Source organism: Gymnogyps californianus, chromosome Z, assembly GCF_018139145.2.
Source record: "Gymnogyps californianus isolate 813 chromosome Z, ASM1813914v2, whole genome shotgun sequence".
NCBI classification, from domain to species: domain Eukaryota; kingdom Metazoa; phylum Chordata; class Aves; order Accipitriformes; family Cathartidae; genus Gymnogyps; species Gymnogyps californianus.
Genome location: NC_059500.1, coordinates 85,077,919 through 85,093,532, shown reverse-complemented (window position 1 = coordinate 85,093,532; position 15,614 = coordinate 85,077,919). Strand labels below are relative to the sequence as shown.

The window sequence follows — 15,614 nt, the reverse complement described above, 5'->3', positions numbered from 1 at the left end:
TGTGATGTTCTATTTACCATGTTCATATATAGTTAATGTTTCAAGCATCTTAGGTATAGATCCTCAAAGGTTAATCAGTTCCTACCTAGGCTGACAAAGACTGCGTACCACCGGACCATGTACTGAACTTGAGAACTAATCAATGTAAGTTAGAGCCCTCTAGTAGCAGAAAATTCACCACGTGCTGACCAGCTATTCCACTATAATGCACCCGCTGACTGCCCACAGTCAAGTTTTAAATCATGCCAGGAGACAGCTACTCACACAGCAGCACTCCTGCTCCTGGAAGCCGTTCCCATGCCACAAAGGAGTGCACCTGCAAACAGACAAGCAAATAGTGTTAGTGAGTTCCCCTGCCTTTCTCTGGACAACTTTTAAGGTTTAATCATTGGATTCTTTCTCTATCCACATTTCCCAAGGAAACTGAGAAAATATTACTGAAACTTGTTTGGATATCTTTGTGAGGCAACGGAGAAGGATCACTTAGGTTTAGCCAGCAGTACAGTTGGGATATCAGAAGCTAGAAAGCACATGAACTTGTTAAAAAAAAAATAAATCTTTGAATTGCATAGTTTGAGAAACCTGTGTAGGCCCAGGGTACAGATATGTTTAACTTGAGCTGAAGCTCATTATTCAGATTTTCCCTTCTTTTTTGTTACGGAAATTATTTTATTATATGCTTTGTTTTAATAAAGTTTTGGGCTTTTTAAACTGGGAGGGGTAGAAGAATATAGCAACTACATACGCACAGATATATCGTTTTGTGGACAACAGTTTATTACACAGTAAGAAACAGAATAAACTTTTATACAAATTAGGAAACTGCGACAAAGTATTAGCTAAATATTACAGTACTAGACCATGTCTCAAGCTATAATTTTTGATTTATAAGTCAATTGCACAGGGTAGTTAATGCACAGGTACATCTCACTCATCAATAAATATTTCGCTATTTAATACCCTCCAGGAGAAAATCAGAAACTCAAGCTCATTTGCAGATTACTTCAAGCATGGCTGACATTCTGGAAATAACTACATTAATATCCATGTACATATATCCACCTTTCAGCACAGATGAATTTGAAGATCAACGGATCTAGTTAATGATGCGTTAACACTCCCATCTGAAACTTGTTATGACCACGTAGAGCACCTCCCTCAGTGTCCAGCCAACATGCTGTAAGACTACCAGATCCCACCAGAAGGCAGCACTCTCAACTGAAGATTTAAACTGGTTTGTCCACCACATCAATGAGATTCAGTTATTTTAATTTTTTGCTACCTACTTAATGAAAAGCGCTATGATAATTTTTCTAGAGTAAAAAATTATTTCATGATGCGGATCTTAATTAAAGCAATACTGCTTATCAATATTACCAGGGCAGGAGAGGCTACTACCCATATCTGAAAACTCCCTTGAATTTTAATTACCACACACCCCAATATTTTCGTGCTTTCAAAGCATCAAGACTTTTAAAGACCTAATAAAACATCAGTGTTCTCACACTCGTCCACAGACACACATAGGCAAGTCACAGATTCTTCAGTATTTTGAAACAAACCCAAACATTAAAAAAACTACTATGTCTTTTTTGACCAAACTATTCAACGTGAATATGCAAAACAGTTTGGTGAGCAAAACTGCCCTTTCCCAAAGACAGCTCAATAAATTTTGCATCATGTAAAAAGCTTGGCAGCTAGCCCAAGCTAGGTCTATCTGTTCCCTTTGTTCAACGAACCAATAATGCGCCATATGAAAGTAGGTCATTTGCTTTTCAGCAGAGGATCAACTGTCTTCGGAAGGCGCCTATGCCTCTACCTCTAATAGTGAGATTCTGGGGTTCAGAGGCTAAAGGACCTAGAAGACTAGCTTACTTCTGGCACCTGGTCTATGGAGAGAAGAACTCCACCTTTGAGCTCCAGAGCAAATGCACACATGTAGGGCCATATACAAAGTGTCCCTCACCTTCAGCAGACTGCATTTGAAGTTGCTTTATCTTTTATAAGTTTGTGTGTGCTGGAAGCTTTATCTTGGATCTTCACAGTTTTAGGGTAGATTTTTAGCATTTTTCTTTGAATGAATATAAATTCATTTGGCCTGGAAAACAACTGAGTAGGGGTTGTTTGTTTGCTTTTTAAAATCACCACAGAAAAGCAACGGCTGGTGTCCAGGAACACCATCCCTGTACTTCAGCCTGAAGAACCCCAAAGTTTTCACTCATTTTGCCCATTCATTTTTAGCCTTCAGCATGTCTTACTGCATGACTAACTATACAATATTTTGCTTGCTATGAACAGGCACTTCTTCCCCACACGTCCATTTAGTGTTCTTCCAGAACATGAAAAGACCACCTTTCCAGAAATCAGATCAGCAAAAATCTTAAGTGTGTTACATAAGAGAAAGATTATTGTAATAAGAACAATCCACCACAGTATGAATCTGTGACTTTGCTCCCTCTGATGATTTGTAGTTCTCTTAAAAAAAAAAAAAGAAAAGAAAAAAAAAGTGATAATGTTAGTTTACTAGCTCAGTTCAGGTTTTGTTTTCCTTGCACAGCTCTTCATCCATCTGTCAGTTGCTGCCAGACACTGGACATCTGACCATGAGAGAGGAGAATGCAGTCAAAGCTGATGATTAGCTACATCCAAGGGACTGGAATGTCCGTGACTGATCCTAATACATACATGAGGAAGGAAAGAAACTGAGGCTTGAATGAGACACATTCTTAACACTGGAATATTAAAACACAGTATCTTCACTATAAAAGCTCCCTCTTTGCTCAGTTCATTTACATTATGTGTCATCTTATATACTCAATAGGAGGCTGTTGCAACATATGTAAACACATAAAACCTTATTTTAATGCAGTATGTAAAAAGAAATCCCTGGATATTGAACAACTGAAACTGAAAGATGATGAGAGAAACGTATATTTATCATTTTGGGGCTAATGGATTTTTTAAAATAATGTTAAATCATAGAGGACATGGAAATTCATTTTCCTGCTTAATTCTGTCATTTCTTCCTCTGACAGCTATACATGTTTATCTTGGTTTTGTATAGCATGAGCAATTCCTCTCTGAAAACAGATTTATGAAAAATGCATTTACAGTAAATCTTATAACTCCAGTAGGTACTGGAGAAGCAGCTGGGAAGATCCAAGGCTTTACTATCTCAAGAGAAACTCTGACACCACAGCCAGGCTTTTATGCATTCATCCCCTAATAGAGACAGGCAACTTCCTCCCAGAACTGCGTGATTGCTTCTGTTCGTTAGCTGCTTCACTGCCAGAGAATGGAACAGGAAACTCTGAGGAGTTCAGGTTTTTCCCTGTATCAAATGTCAAATGGTAGGAGAAAAAAATAAAAACCATGCCTTTTTCATTCCTAAATCTATCAGTCCAGTTTTGTCTCTTTGGATCTGAAAAATTATCATCATAACCTCATTCCCAGTACCACCTCTAGACACTCCAATCCCTTTGTCCTGAAGCCCCCAAACTCCAGAAGATGGATAAGCAGTGTGGAAGGTCCCCTATTCAAGGATGATACTCTGGTCTATTCTGAACACATCACAGCTACTGCTGTTTAGAGAATCTGAGGTTGTTAGAGAGAAGGAATTCCAGTTCAGCAGTATCATCAGTGGTCTCTACTGGTACATTACTCTTTTCCACAGGGGGTGAGTAATTCCGTACTTCATGTCTTGAAGCTAATATCCTTGAAGTCCCATTGCAAGAACATGCCGCTGGTTGTCTGATGCTGTCTGAGCAAATACGGTTTGGATGGTAAATGCCGGGACAGGAATTTGGTTGGCAATGACTAGGGACGTAGTATTTAGTTGCCACCGGACTTGATTCTATTTGATTATGAAAAGGATTATTAGCCATGCAACAGGTCTGGAGACAGTTGTTATTTTTGAATCCATGATGAAGGCCTAATTTAGCAATAAGGGGCTTCCCAACATTAACTTCCTTTCTTTCATCCATTGTATCTTCTATTCCTGGGTACTCATAGTGCAAGCAAACAGTGAAGATCAAGTGTTCCTGCAAAAGAGCAGGGGGAGGGGAAGAGAAAAAAGTCACACTTCCTCCCCAAATAAACAATATAGGAAACACTTAAAGAGGCACAGTCTACTGGAGAAGGAGACTAACCTTTTTAGGAGCTAAAGACATATATTAGGCAAGACTTGTTTACTGAGGACCTCTTTTGGTTAATACTTGCTCACCTGATAGTCTTTATTTCTAGAAGCACTTGTATTACACCAGCTGCCAAAAGCACTGGAGATACCAAGTGATGTCCAGCACAGATGTTCATGACACAAAGATAGAGAGAGAAACTTAACAGTGCCACAGTATATTGAAGTGAGAACCTTTCAAAAACTGCATGCCCAAGAGCACAGGTTGGAATGGAAGGAGATGATAGTAACATTTTCATCTCCTACTAATGACTTTGTAAGATGCAGCTCTGCGTCACGTCACATTCTTCTTGTACTACAGGGCATAGGAACATCCCCACAGTGTGCAACAGATGATCTTCACAAAAATAATCATCTTGTCAAAGTTCAGTATGGGCCTAGAAAATACAAAGTGCCTCGCATGACGGTATCAGGATCGCGTATGCATTGATTCCCTGGCTTTTATTTTTCAGCTAAGAAACTAAAGTCACTAAATTGTGCTATTAGCCATTTTTTCCCTTCAAAGAACATGTTACTTAATATGCAGACAATACACAGCTACCTCAACAGAACTGCAAAGCAACACGATTAATCTAAATTCTCTGAACAAACTTGTGAGGAATAGTATGTATTAACCCTTAGTTTTTGCAGTGAACTTAGCCTGGTGTAGAGGCAGTGTTTGGGAAGGTCCTTTGATACTAAATAGCTTCCCGTTTCCTCAGGAGTTCCTTTATTAGCCTCTTTAGGATCCACATCCAGGTCCTGTTTCAAGAAAGAAATGAGAACTTAATTGAAGGTACAGAATTTGTAAATCATAAAATAGTTAGCAGTATTTCTTTTTATAAAGTCAGCATTTTCTTCTTCTTAAAAGGACAGAAAATACCAATCTTGGATTACTTGCAAAAGCTGCTGAAACCACTGTTAGTCACAGGCAGAAGGGGTTACGTTTGAGTAGGTTACCCTCTTTTGCTGATGGTTCCTGTCAAACTTGCTGTGCTTGCTTCAGGGTTGCTTTTTTTTTACCTAACTTCTACTATGAAGTACAGCACTGTAACTCTAATTCTGTGGGCTAAAAATACATGTATGTATTATGCACATTAACTCAAATATTTTATTCATAAAGCATCAGAAGTGTCCTGTTTCTTCTATCTAAAAAGGTTTTCTGCCCCGTGTCCTCTTTCATAGACATCAAAAAAGAAGGTTTTTCGCCCCAAGGAGCTTTCTGTTTTACTGTTATCCTTCACTTTACTGTGATCAGCTGAGTAACATCAATGGAACTGGACAGGATCACCCAGGCGCAAAGTACTGTAAAACTAAAGCCTAAGAAACATTGTCCTGCAAGGTAGATGTGTCCTCAGTTCACACAGGAGCTACTAACATTTAACTTCTTGAATTAAATCTAACAAATACTTGATATTAGACAATGAAAAACACAGGAGAGTTTGAAAAAGATGACACTAGACTAATTTTAATGTATTTTTATATATATTAAAAATATGCATTTAAAAAAAAAAGTAAATCTGTGTGTCTGTACAGACACACACACGTAAGCACCTGATTTCAGCAGTTTAGACCCATTTTATTACAAAAGATGCAGTTTGACATGGACAGACCAGACATTTTCAACTTCAGTGGAGGGAGATCACCAAGACACCAATAGGAAGTACTTACGAGGGCAAAGTCTGTAACGTAGGCTCTGCAAACTACTATTTCAGGTGGCTTCTTTACAATTCGCGTGTAGATTATCATGACATTGGAAAACTCGGCTGCAAACCCCAACTGAATCTGAACACCACATCTGAATTCAAGATACATACTTTCTGGAAGCTCTGCAAATAAATAACACAACATTACATTCTCAACAGAACTTAGCATATGTATTTTCTATTTTTTTAATTTTGTTTTTAAATTCAAAACTTTTAAAAGGTATAGACCTCTTCCTCCTGCCCTCCCTCTACCTATCACTTACATATTTATACTGAAGCAAACCAGGTTAGCAGCTAACCAGGCAGCAACACTGTTTGCTAGTATCACACAGTAACTGGCAGACACTGCCAGAGAGAGCTGATGCAACTTCTGCTTCGCAGGTTTCTTTCCAATCTCTGTGCAACTAGCAAGGCAACGTTTACTGTAACTAGGATATAGCTTACTGACCCAAGAATTTGTTTACATATCTGTAATCAAACCAGTAAGTTTAATATGGTCTATAGCCAATATATATGAAACACATCTATAGCATTATAAGAACCTTTGAATTTGACAGCAGAACAAGTTTCAGGTTCATTTTTTTTTCCTTTCGCAGCCTATGCATACATTCATAAAGCGTAGCCCGCAGCATTTTTCTTCTTTATATTTTGGCTCTTTCTCAATCCGTGGGAATATATCTGAAAGTGCTCAAGGGTCAATGACATCATTCTGTGTCTGTATGCTTTGTACTGATTTTTCTACTCCCACTGGAAGTGGATTATTTAACATTATCATAGACATACCTTTATACAAATATAAAGGTTATTCTCTTCCTAAATTCCAAACACATGCTCTTCTATGCATGGCTTAAAACAAATAAACCATAAGATAACATTATGTCATTATAATTTTTGTTTTGCATTTCAATCATTTAACAAACAAGAATTAAGGGCTTGATTCCACAAATAAAAATCTACATCTGTGAAAGAGTCTGCCTACATGACCAGTTGTCTTAAAAATGCCATCCCTGACCCTCTGCCCAATCTGTCAAAGAAATTTTAAAATCTACTCCAACATATTCAGGTGAAAAAGATAAAAAGGTCTTAAACCCCACTGCCCTTCTTAAAAGAAGTCTAGAAAGCCTGGAACTGATGTCACTCTTAGTTTTCTTAGTTGTATACATTGAAAACTCCTGTTCATCATGCACTTTTACCATACAGTTCACCTGGCCATTTTAGGTGATGACTTTAGAATGAGATTAATGATGTCTTAAAAGTGTCATTGTTAGACACAAACAGACTACTGGGAGATTATCCCAGGAGGCAGACATCATATAAATCTCCCCTACAGTGTTTGAGTGGTCTTAAATATACTTACTCAGGATGAATTCTACATGTCATCTTGTTCATTACAATCTCATGTAGAGGTAAAACCCAACACAAAAATTTCCAAGATCTGAACATACTAATGAAATTCAGATATGAACTTGAATCTCTTCCATTTCCATTCAATATCACAACCCACAGACTAGAGATTATTAAGGCAGTACATCCTCTTATTTTTCCCATCGTGCCAGTAGGATCATCTAAAAGTAGACTGTACTATACCATGAGCTTTGGCCCACTGTAGGTTCCGTGCCAGAGACTCTGCAGAAGATACGGTTTGTTGAATGGGATCAGTTAATGCCCTTTTCTCAGACAAACTGCTGCGGATCTCCAAAGCTTGCTTGCCTTTGGTAAGGTGACACTTGCCCATATCTAAAAATAAGATGCATACAGTTTCTTTCAAAATCAATGCTGCTGAAATTCTAACTAAATTAAGTACATCACTGCAATGTTGTGTGGTTGCTATGGTTATGCCAGTGTCAGCATGTCCATAAAAACTTGTAGTTTTAGAAGTATTCATTGCTCAGCTATTCATTCACTTAAGGATAAAACAGCATGCCAGATGCCTGCAGAGAATCCTGAGGGTTTTGCAGGTGTCCTAGTCAACATACTGAGATGTTTTTCAAAACCAGTTCAAGCAATATCACAGCTCTGATTCAGTAAGGTCCTAATTAAAGTGACTAATTTCAAGAATGTGAATAATACCATTGGAGGGGATTTCTAAGAATTGGAGGCAAGTGGAGTATTTCAGGGGTCAATAAAGGGGCCAATAGTGTTTATTTAACATCATCACTAATGACCTGGATGACAGGACACAGTGCAACCTCAGCAAGTTTGCAGATGATTAAAAACTGAAAGGAGTGGCTGATACACCAGAGGGTTGTGCTGCCATTCAGAGGGACCTGGACAGGCTGTAGAATTGGGCAGAGAGGAATCTCATGAAGTTCAACAATGGGAAACACCGAGTCTTGCACCTGGGCAGGATTAACCCCATGCACGAGTACAGAAAGGGGACTGACTCGCTGGAAAGCAGCTCTGCAGAGAAGGACCTCAGGGACCTGGTGGAAACCAAGCTGACCACGAACCAACAACGCATTCTTGTGGCAAAGGCAGCCAACAGGAACAGTGTTGCCAGTAGGCCAAGAGGGGTGATCCTTCCTCTCTGGTCAGCACCGGTGAGGTCACATCTGGAGTGCTGGGTCCAGCGCTGGGCTCACCAGTACAAGAATGACATGTACATACTGGAGAGAGTGCAGTGAAGGGTCACAGAGATGAGGGGCCTGGAACACCTCTCATATGAGAGAAGTATGAGGGAACTGGAGCATCTTTTGTATGAGGAGATGCTGAGAGAGCTGAGACTGTTTAGACTTGAGAGAATGTGGCTCAGGGGACTTCTTATCAATTTGTATAAATACTTGATGAGGGAAAGTAAAATAGACAGAGCCAGACTCTTCTTAGTCAAGATCAGTGACAGTACAAGAGGAAGCAGATGCAAACTGAAATAGAGAAAATTTCACTTAACCATAAGAAACAACTTTTTACTCTAAGGGTGATCAAACACTGGGACAGGTTGTGCAGGGAGATTGTGGAGTCTCCATCCTTGGAGACATTCAAGACCGACATGGACAAGGTCCTGAGCAACTGGCTCTAGTTTACTCTGCTTTGAGCAACAGGGTTGGACTTGACAATCTCCAGAAGTCCGTTCCAACTTTAACCAGACTGCGATTCAAACTTACTCCAATTTATTAGGGTCTACCTATATTTAGTTCAATTACATTTAAAGGTGACATTTTCAGATAGTTTTGCTGCATACAGAAAGTCAAAACCTATGGCCTGCAAAGGGAATTTTAAAAATCCTGGAAAATTTCCATTTATGAGTTCATAAAAAAATGAAATAATGAAGGCTATTTACATGGAACACTTAACATCAACACTCTTTTGGAACATTTTCAAGTGTCATCAGTGCACCAATGTACTCACTAACACCCAATATCTGGTAATACTGACAACAATGGTTGTCACGTTGCCTGACAAATCAATCTTTCCCTCCACTCTGATTTCAAGAATGAGATAAGTAATAGGTCACACGTCAGAACATCTACAGCATATGACATTAACCTGGCAGTACAGACGAAGCAGTAAGTCAGTCGTATTTTACAGGACATTTGGGGAAGCGTAGGGAAAATGGATGCTAACAGAATTGTGAAGCCACAAAGGTGGGGGGAAGAGGAGAGAAAAATCTCAGAGAATACTAACCCACTTAGGAACACCCAAAAGTAACAACAAAAAGGATGAGGGGAGGAAGACGGTAAGAATGTTTTTCGATATTTGTTCATTATAAGATTTGTAAACTTCTTATGCAAGTTGAAAGACTGATTGGTCTGTGACCATTGCAGAATGCAAGCAGCTATCTGTTCTACTCCTAATCCTGCTTTGAACAGGCTGACAATGGGAGAATGCAGGATAAAAACTAAAGACTTAATATATACATATACTACAGACATAGTATTGATGCTAGGATGAGTGGATTACAGGGTTCTCTTTTCACAAAACAGTAATAGTCAGAATGTCCCAGAAGGCAAGAAAGATGAAGGAAAGGGAAGATATTGGGGCCTGCTTCAAAAGAAAGAGTTTCAGGAATGATGGCTTAATGAATTTGGGCCTAAATACAGCAGCTGGTGAGCATCCAACAGGAGGAGCTTTATTAGAGCTTCTGCCAGGCTTTCAGGAAACACAGCTATAGCTAGCTCTAGTTTCTACGACTGCAAATGAGAGGACAGCAAGTCCTCAAATTCTTCCTTTCTATTTAGGTAATGGCAAAATTGAGTAGTACTGTAAGCAAATAAAAAGTACAAATCTTAGTGCAAAAAGCACTCTGCTTGACTGCACCTGGCAAAAGAAGAAAAACATCGCCCCATGCAGGGGAGGAAAAAAAAAGAAAAATCAGCTTCAGCCCTAGGCTTTGGAATAATCATTTTAGTTTTACCATCTACAGATCCTATTTCTTCAGGATAATTCTGAGATCTGAAATTTTACTTAACTTTTCACAGAAACTTCATGGAAAGTTTAACAGATAAGACTGAAAGTACAGAATGGTAAGTTTGTTTTATGGGATCTAGTCAAGCAGCACACCAACTATAAGCAAAAAGACAGAATATATATGAGAATATATAGCAGACAAACAAACAAATGGTAACCAAGAACCATCACATTTCAATTTATGTCCTGGGGGTATGCTGGATTCCTATTGCCATCAATTTGACATAAATTCCATGATTATATTTCAACTAGTGAACCAATGATCTCTTCCCTTTCCTCAGTAGAGCACTCACAGAAGCTCTGTCAGTTTAATCTTTGCACTTCATTTTCAACCGTCTGACCTGTTGACAGCAGAACTTTACTGTGCATTTAGGATCCTCTTGGATTTTTTCCTGTCAAAAGACAGACTGGGCAAAATTCCGAGATCTGCAGTTGCACCAAGTACACTGGAAACCACAGCAGAACTTGGCTGATTATGGACATTACCTACAAATAACAGAATCTTATACAGACAGCTCTTTGTTAATGGCCATACCTATTCCTCTATGTTTTGAGCAAATGTTTACACAGAAGAAATACATTTTCCCTCAACAGTTTTCACTTTAGCACTTCTCCCATCAATTACAAAAGACAATTACTGAACAAGGCATATTAAAACAGTAGATTGCCCTCTATAGTGCACTTACACCCTTTGATAGACAGCAAATAATTATCATCACTACAGCACTCTGAGGTAGGCAGGGCTCAGTTAATTGTTTAAACGAACGTGGAAATGACTGGACTGCCACTAGCAGCTGGCACCACAAGACAGAAGAGTAATTTTTGTGGATGGACAGTTCAAAGCTCCATGCAGAAAGACACTCAGAACAAATAAGGTTCACTAAAAAGGAGAATATAAAATTGATCACTATTAAAGAAGCTCAGATCCCTTTATAATATCATGATCTTTGTTAATGTGCTGCCCAGTAGCACCTGCTTCTTGATAAAAGCTATTTTAACAAAATGCAACAAGAAAGAGCTTAACGTAGTGTTACACATTCACCATGAGAAGAACGACATTTAAGCAAAGAAGTTTTTAGTAATGCAGGCTGAGAAGACTGTTAGTGCAGTAAGCTGGAGTTCACCTTCTGCAACCTCATCAAGCAGTACAGTAATCTTCTTGTCTTCTAACAAACGGTCCTTCAAGAATTTCATGAAGATTCCATTGGCCAACCCCGACTGCTGAATTTCAAAAGCTTCTGCTCCTTGGCACCTATGAGATCACCAATATCAGACAAGGAAAAACACTGAAACATCTGCATGATTAAGACCAACATGAGGACAAAAGGAGTAAAAGTTATGTTAAGAATGGGGGAAAGAAACCCTACAATTTGAAAACCAGGTTGCGTCTAAGGCCAATCTGCTCTTCATGTTCATTTGGAAGCAACTCATCCTGGGAAGATTTCATTTACAATCAAGCCACAGACCAGAGCTGATGTCAAACTGTTTATATGAGCAACTTAAAGTTCTCACAGAAGACTTCATTAAAGCTCTTGACTACTTCTATTCAACAGCTTTTGCACTTGACTTGAAAACTGATAGAGGTTATTTAGCTTTCTGCCCAAGTAAACGCTTCAAATAGTTTCAACTGCAGTTGTAACTTTATTCTTCATACCTAGAAGAAGAAACACGGGGGCCAGTCTATACGCTACTCCTCCAATAATTCATTAATTTATATTTCTAACATTTTTTTCTAGAAATTTAACTTGCATTAACAGAGGAGACACATGAGCAAAGAGGGTACAGCACGTAGGTTATAGTTCATGAACTGCTCCACAGTACTTGACCATCTATACAAGCTCACAGTGCAGTAAGTACCATTAGGAACACACAGGATACAACTCCCCCGTCCCCATCAGCACAAAGAAACAGAACATTATGGGTCTGAGCGTAAAATCTTCATAAAGATTCGTAAAATCTTCTTCTTCTCTGCGTTTTTTCCTCTCTCATACTTAGATGAGTAGAGCACTCCTACATGTAACCATTACAAAAAGATCCGGAGCACCGTCCAGCAGTTTCTAGTTTGCTGAATGCAATTCTCTCACTGGTGTTACCCTATATCTGAATGGGAACATTAAATACTGGGAATCATTACATATGCATTTCCACAGTCAGTTAGCCTGTGGAATGATTCAAAGAACAAAGTAAAAAAGATAGTATGAGGACACAGATATGGATATAAATTATTGGTCCTTTAACACCACAGTTAGTATTTTTCTGTGAAAGATTAGCTATACAATCTCAGTGGTCACTCCCGGCTTCAAAACCTCTGTGGTATAGCAGGAGAAAAATTTCCTTACGTTGCATATCCAAAAACAATGTTGGCTGTAACCTTCAGAGCATCTAAGATAAGAATTGTGTCATCATATTCATTTCTGCAATAAATGGAAACACAAAAAAGTAACATAATAATTTGAGAACAAATAATGGTAACAAACTCTACAGTTGTTCAAAATACCAAAACAGCATTGTTCAGAAACAGTAATTTTTTTCTCTCCTACAATTCTGAAATGAATCCTGACTGCTAAAAGACAAAAATCAGCATCATCAACACTCTTCACGAAGACAATGTAAAGACACAGTCAGATATCAAGCATTACCCAGATGAGGGCATGCTATATTAACCAATATAGAGTTTGGCTACAATCTCTTAAAAATGAAAAGAATATCTTCAAAATCTTAAAAAAATGATTTCTGATAACTAGCCATTTTAGGTTATAACAAAAACTGTATGAATTTTTAATTCCCCACCCCCCCCAACATGGTGTCTGCACAGTTAACATGAGGCTTACGTAGCTGTATTTTCTATTTGGACAGCAGATTGTGAAGCTGAATTGGGTCACTGGCATTTCATTAGCGATGAAGTTTAGAGGCTCTACAAACACTAAAGCACTGGCAATTTTCTATTATGAAACATTCCTTAGAGACCAAGTTTCAGAAGCGGTGACTGAGGAGCTGATTTCAAGTGCAAGTTTAATCGGGCATAGTAGTCTCTTAACATGGAAAGAAAATAGTGCTTTGTTTAGAAAAATCCCCTAAACCAGTTGATTTTTAAGCTCTAAATAAGGCCACAACATCCCCAGTATAAAAGCAGTCCACAAAATCCATGCCTCTGAAGAGTTCTAAAATAGGCACTTCACTTGAGCCCTTCTGTCAAATTAACATGCCTTTGGTCATATGGATCCTCCTTCCTCCCTGTAACGATGGTTAACGATGCAAGGGGAAAGGGTCATTTTTCTTCCTTACGATGCCTAATTTCACTTTTATCTAATAAGACTGATGCTTTATAACTTTTAAACAACAACAAAAAAAGAAATAACTGTCATTCAAATCAAGAGGCAAGTATCTACCCATGGAAACAGAAAGTCTAGTCACCAGCTTCACATTTCCATCGAAGTCCAAAGGCAAAATAAGTCTATGAATGAATCCTATTGACTTTAAAAGCACGCAGGTGCAGACTGAATTCTCAGAACCATGAACTTCCAAGTATAGCGAATTCTCAACCTAGACTAAAGATTTCTCCTCTGCATGAAGTCCAGCTTTCTCTCAAGATCCCTTGCTATTCTCTCAAAGTGGCTGTTCAGTTTTATTTGTTCATTTTTGAAATAGGCTCAGTTTTAATCTATTGCTGCAGTGAATAAACTGAACTTCACAGCTGGTTCCCAAAACTACAGTCATTATACCCTCTCCCTCTATCGTGAAGCAAAAACATCCCTCAAACATCTACTGTCAGTTCTCACTATTCATGAATTATGAGATTATACCTTTTCCGACACATATCCAGTAGGAATACATTAAGTCCTGTCTCTTTCTCCTGCATTAGTTTGAGGATGTTCTGCACACACAGACAGTTTGCAGATCGGTAGGGATTTGGAGCATCAATAGGAACCATGAAACTGTTTCCATAGTTTTCGTAGCCATGGCCAGCATAGTATAACAAACCTGAGAGTTCAAAATATACGTGACTGAAAACACAGTTCAAGAGTACATTGGAACATTTCTATAAATTTTAGCATAGTCAAAAACTTCATGCACTATGTCCACACTGCGTGTCTGTGGGAGATTAACGTCATTCAAGCTACTCCAAGCAGTTTTTTTTAATATCGATATGCCTTTGTTAATACAGGAAGGAAGGGGAGGCGGTGGGGGGAACCACGTTAACATCAACTTCACAATACACAGACACAAGAAATTAAAAAAGACTCATGCAACAGAATCAATTAGATATTTGCATCAAACACACACAGTTAAACACTCTTAAAATGCTTTAAGTAGAGTTATGACCTCTAACAGAAATAATCTGTTATGTATGATATGTAACTCACAGATATGAACAAGGAAATGTGCCAACTGTAAAACATCTTCACATATGCAATTACAAAGCTTTGAGTAGCAGTGAGTCAGTGCAGATTTTATAGATAGGAAAAAATAATGCTGAACAGTTTGGATTGATTTTTTTTTCTTTTTTTTTTTTTTTTAATGACAGATGCTGTCATCTTTAAAATTATTCTCCTTTAATTTTTTTTTTACTTACCATTAATCATTGGCAATTCTTAAAAGTACTTTAACTAGAAAAAAAAAAAAAATCAGAGAAAAACCTTGCTTGCACTATGAGAGCATTTTGTAAGTTTTTAGTTTTGCTGTTTCCTCCGTACAGTCAGTTTCTCCATTTGTTCTTGTCTTTTTTATAGGGAGGGGTAAGAAATATTTTTTACATTTAGAGGGGAAAAAAAAGATTATTCCATGATCATGTTTGGTAGGACTCCAGAGCACATTCCCACTACCAAACTACCAAAACCTCATTTTTAGTTGATTGCATCTACATCTCTTTACAGTTACAGACTCATGACTCTTGCGGGTCTACTAAACAAACAAATCCTTTGTATGCTTACCTAGACACAAAAGATTATCCTACAATCATCTCCCTCATGTGTCAATACACAACAGTCTACAATATTTTAAGATTTAAAATCTTCAATAAAACATGCAATAGTTTTGTATAGAGAAAACAAAACATATCATGGAATTAGAAAAAGCTTTTCTTAACCCTGAAAAAGGGTACTGCAACCTAGGGCTTAGATTTTACTTACATGAATAAAAATATTAAAGTCATATCAATTTGCAGTAAGATTAGATGATCTTAGCACTAATAACCTCCACTGCCATAAAATGCAGTTACCAGAAGTTTGTATGATTAAATGGAATTTTCCTATTGTCTGTTCCCAGTGCTGTTTTTGCTTATCTCTGGCAAATTCCATCTTCTAAAAAGAATTTTTATTTATTTATACAAAGCA

The 15,614-nt window shown here is 38.1% G+C and overlaps 1 protein-coding gene across 1 annotated transcript in view; it reads right to left on the bottom strand.

The window, feature by feature from the left end:
* Positions 1-767: 767 nt before the first annotated feature.
* MALT1 (MALT1 paracaspase) overlaps positions 768-15,614 on the bottom strand; it is a 39,067-nt gene continuing 24,220 nt past the window's right edge. Inside the window, exons 11-17 of the mRNA XM_050913459.1 lie at positions 14,085-14,262; positions 12,621-12,695; positions 11,406-11,533; positions 7,465-7,614; positions 5,843-6,000; positions 4,808-4,933; positions 768-4,040 (exon numbers count right to left, since the gene is read on the bottom strand). Coding sequence (XP_050769416.1) covers positions 3,576-4,040; positions 4,808-4,933; positions 5,843-6,000; positions 7,465-7,614; positions 11,406-11,533; positions 12,621-12,695; positions 14,085-14,262 — 1,280 coding nt within the window. The 3' untranslated portion in view covers positions 768-3,575. The remainder of the gene's footprint in view (positions 4,041-4,807; positions 4,934-5,842; positions 6,001-7,464; positions 7,615-11,405; positions 11,534-12,620; positions 12,696-14,084; positions 14,263-15,614) is intronic.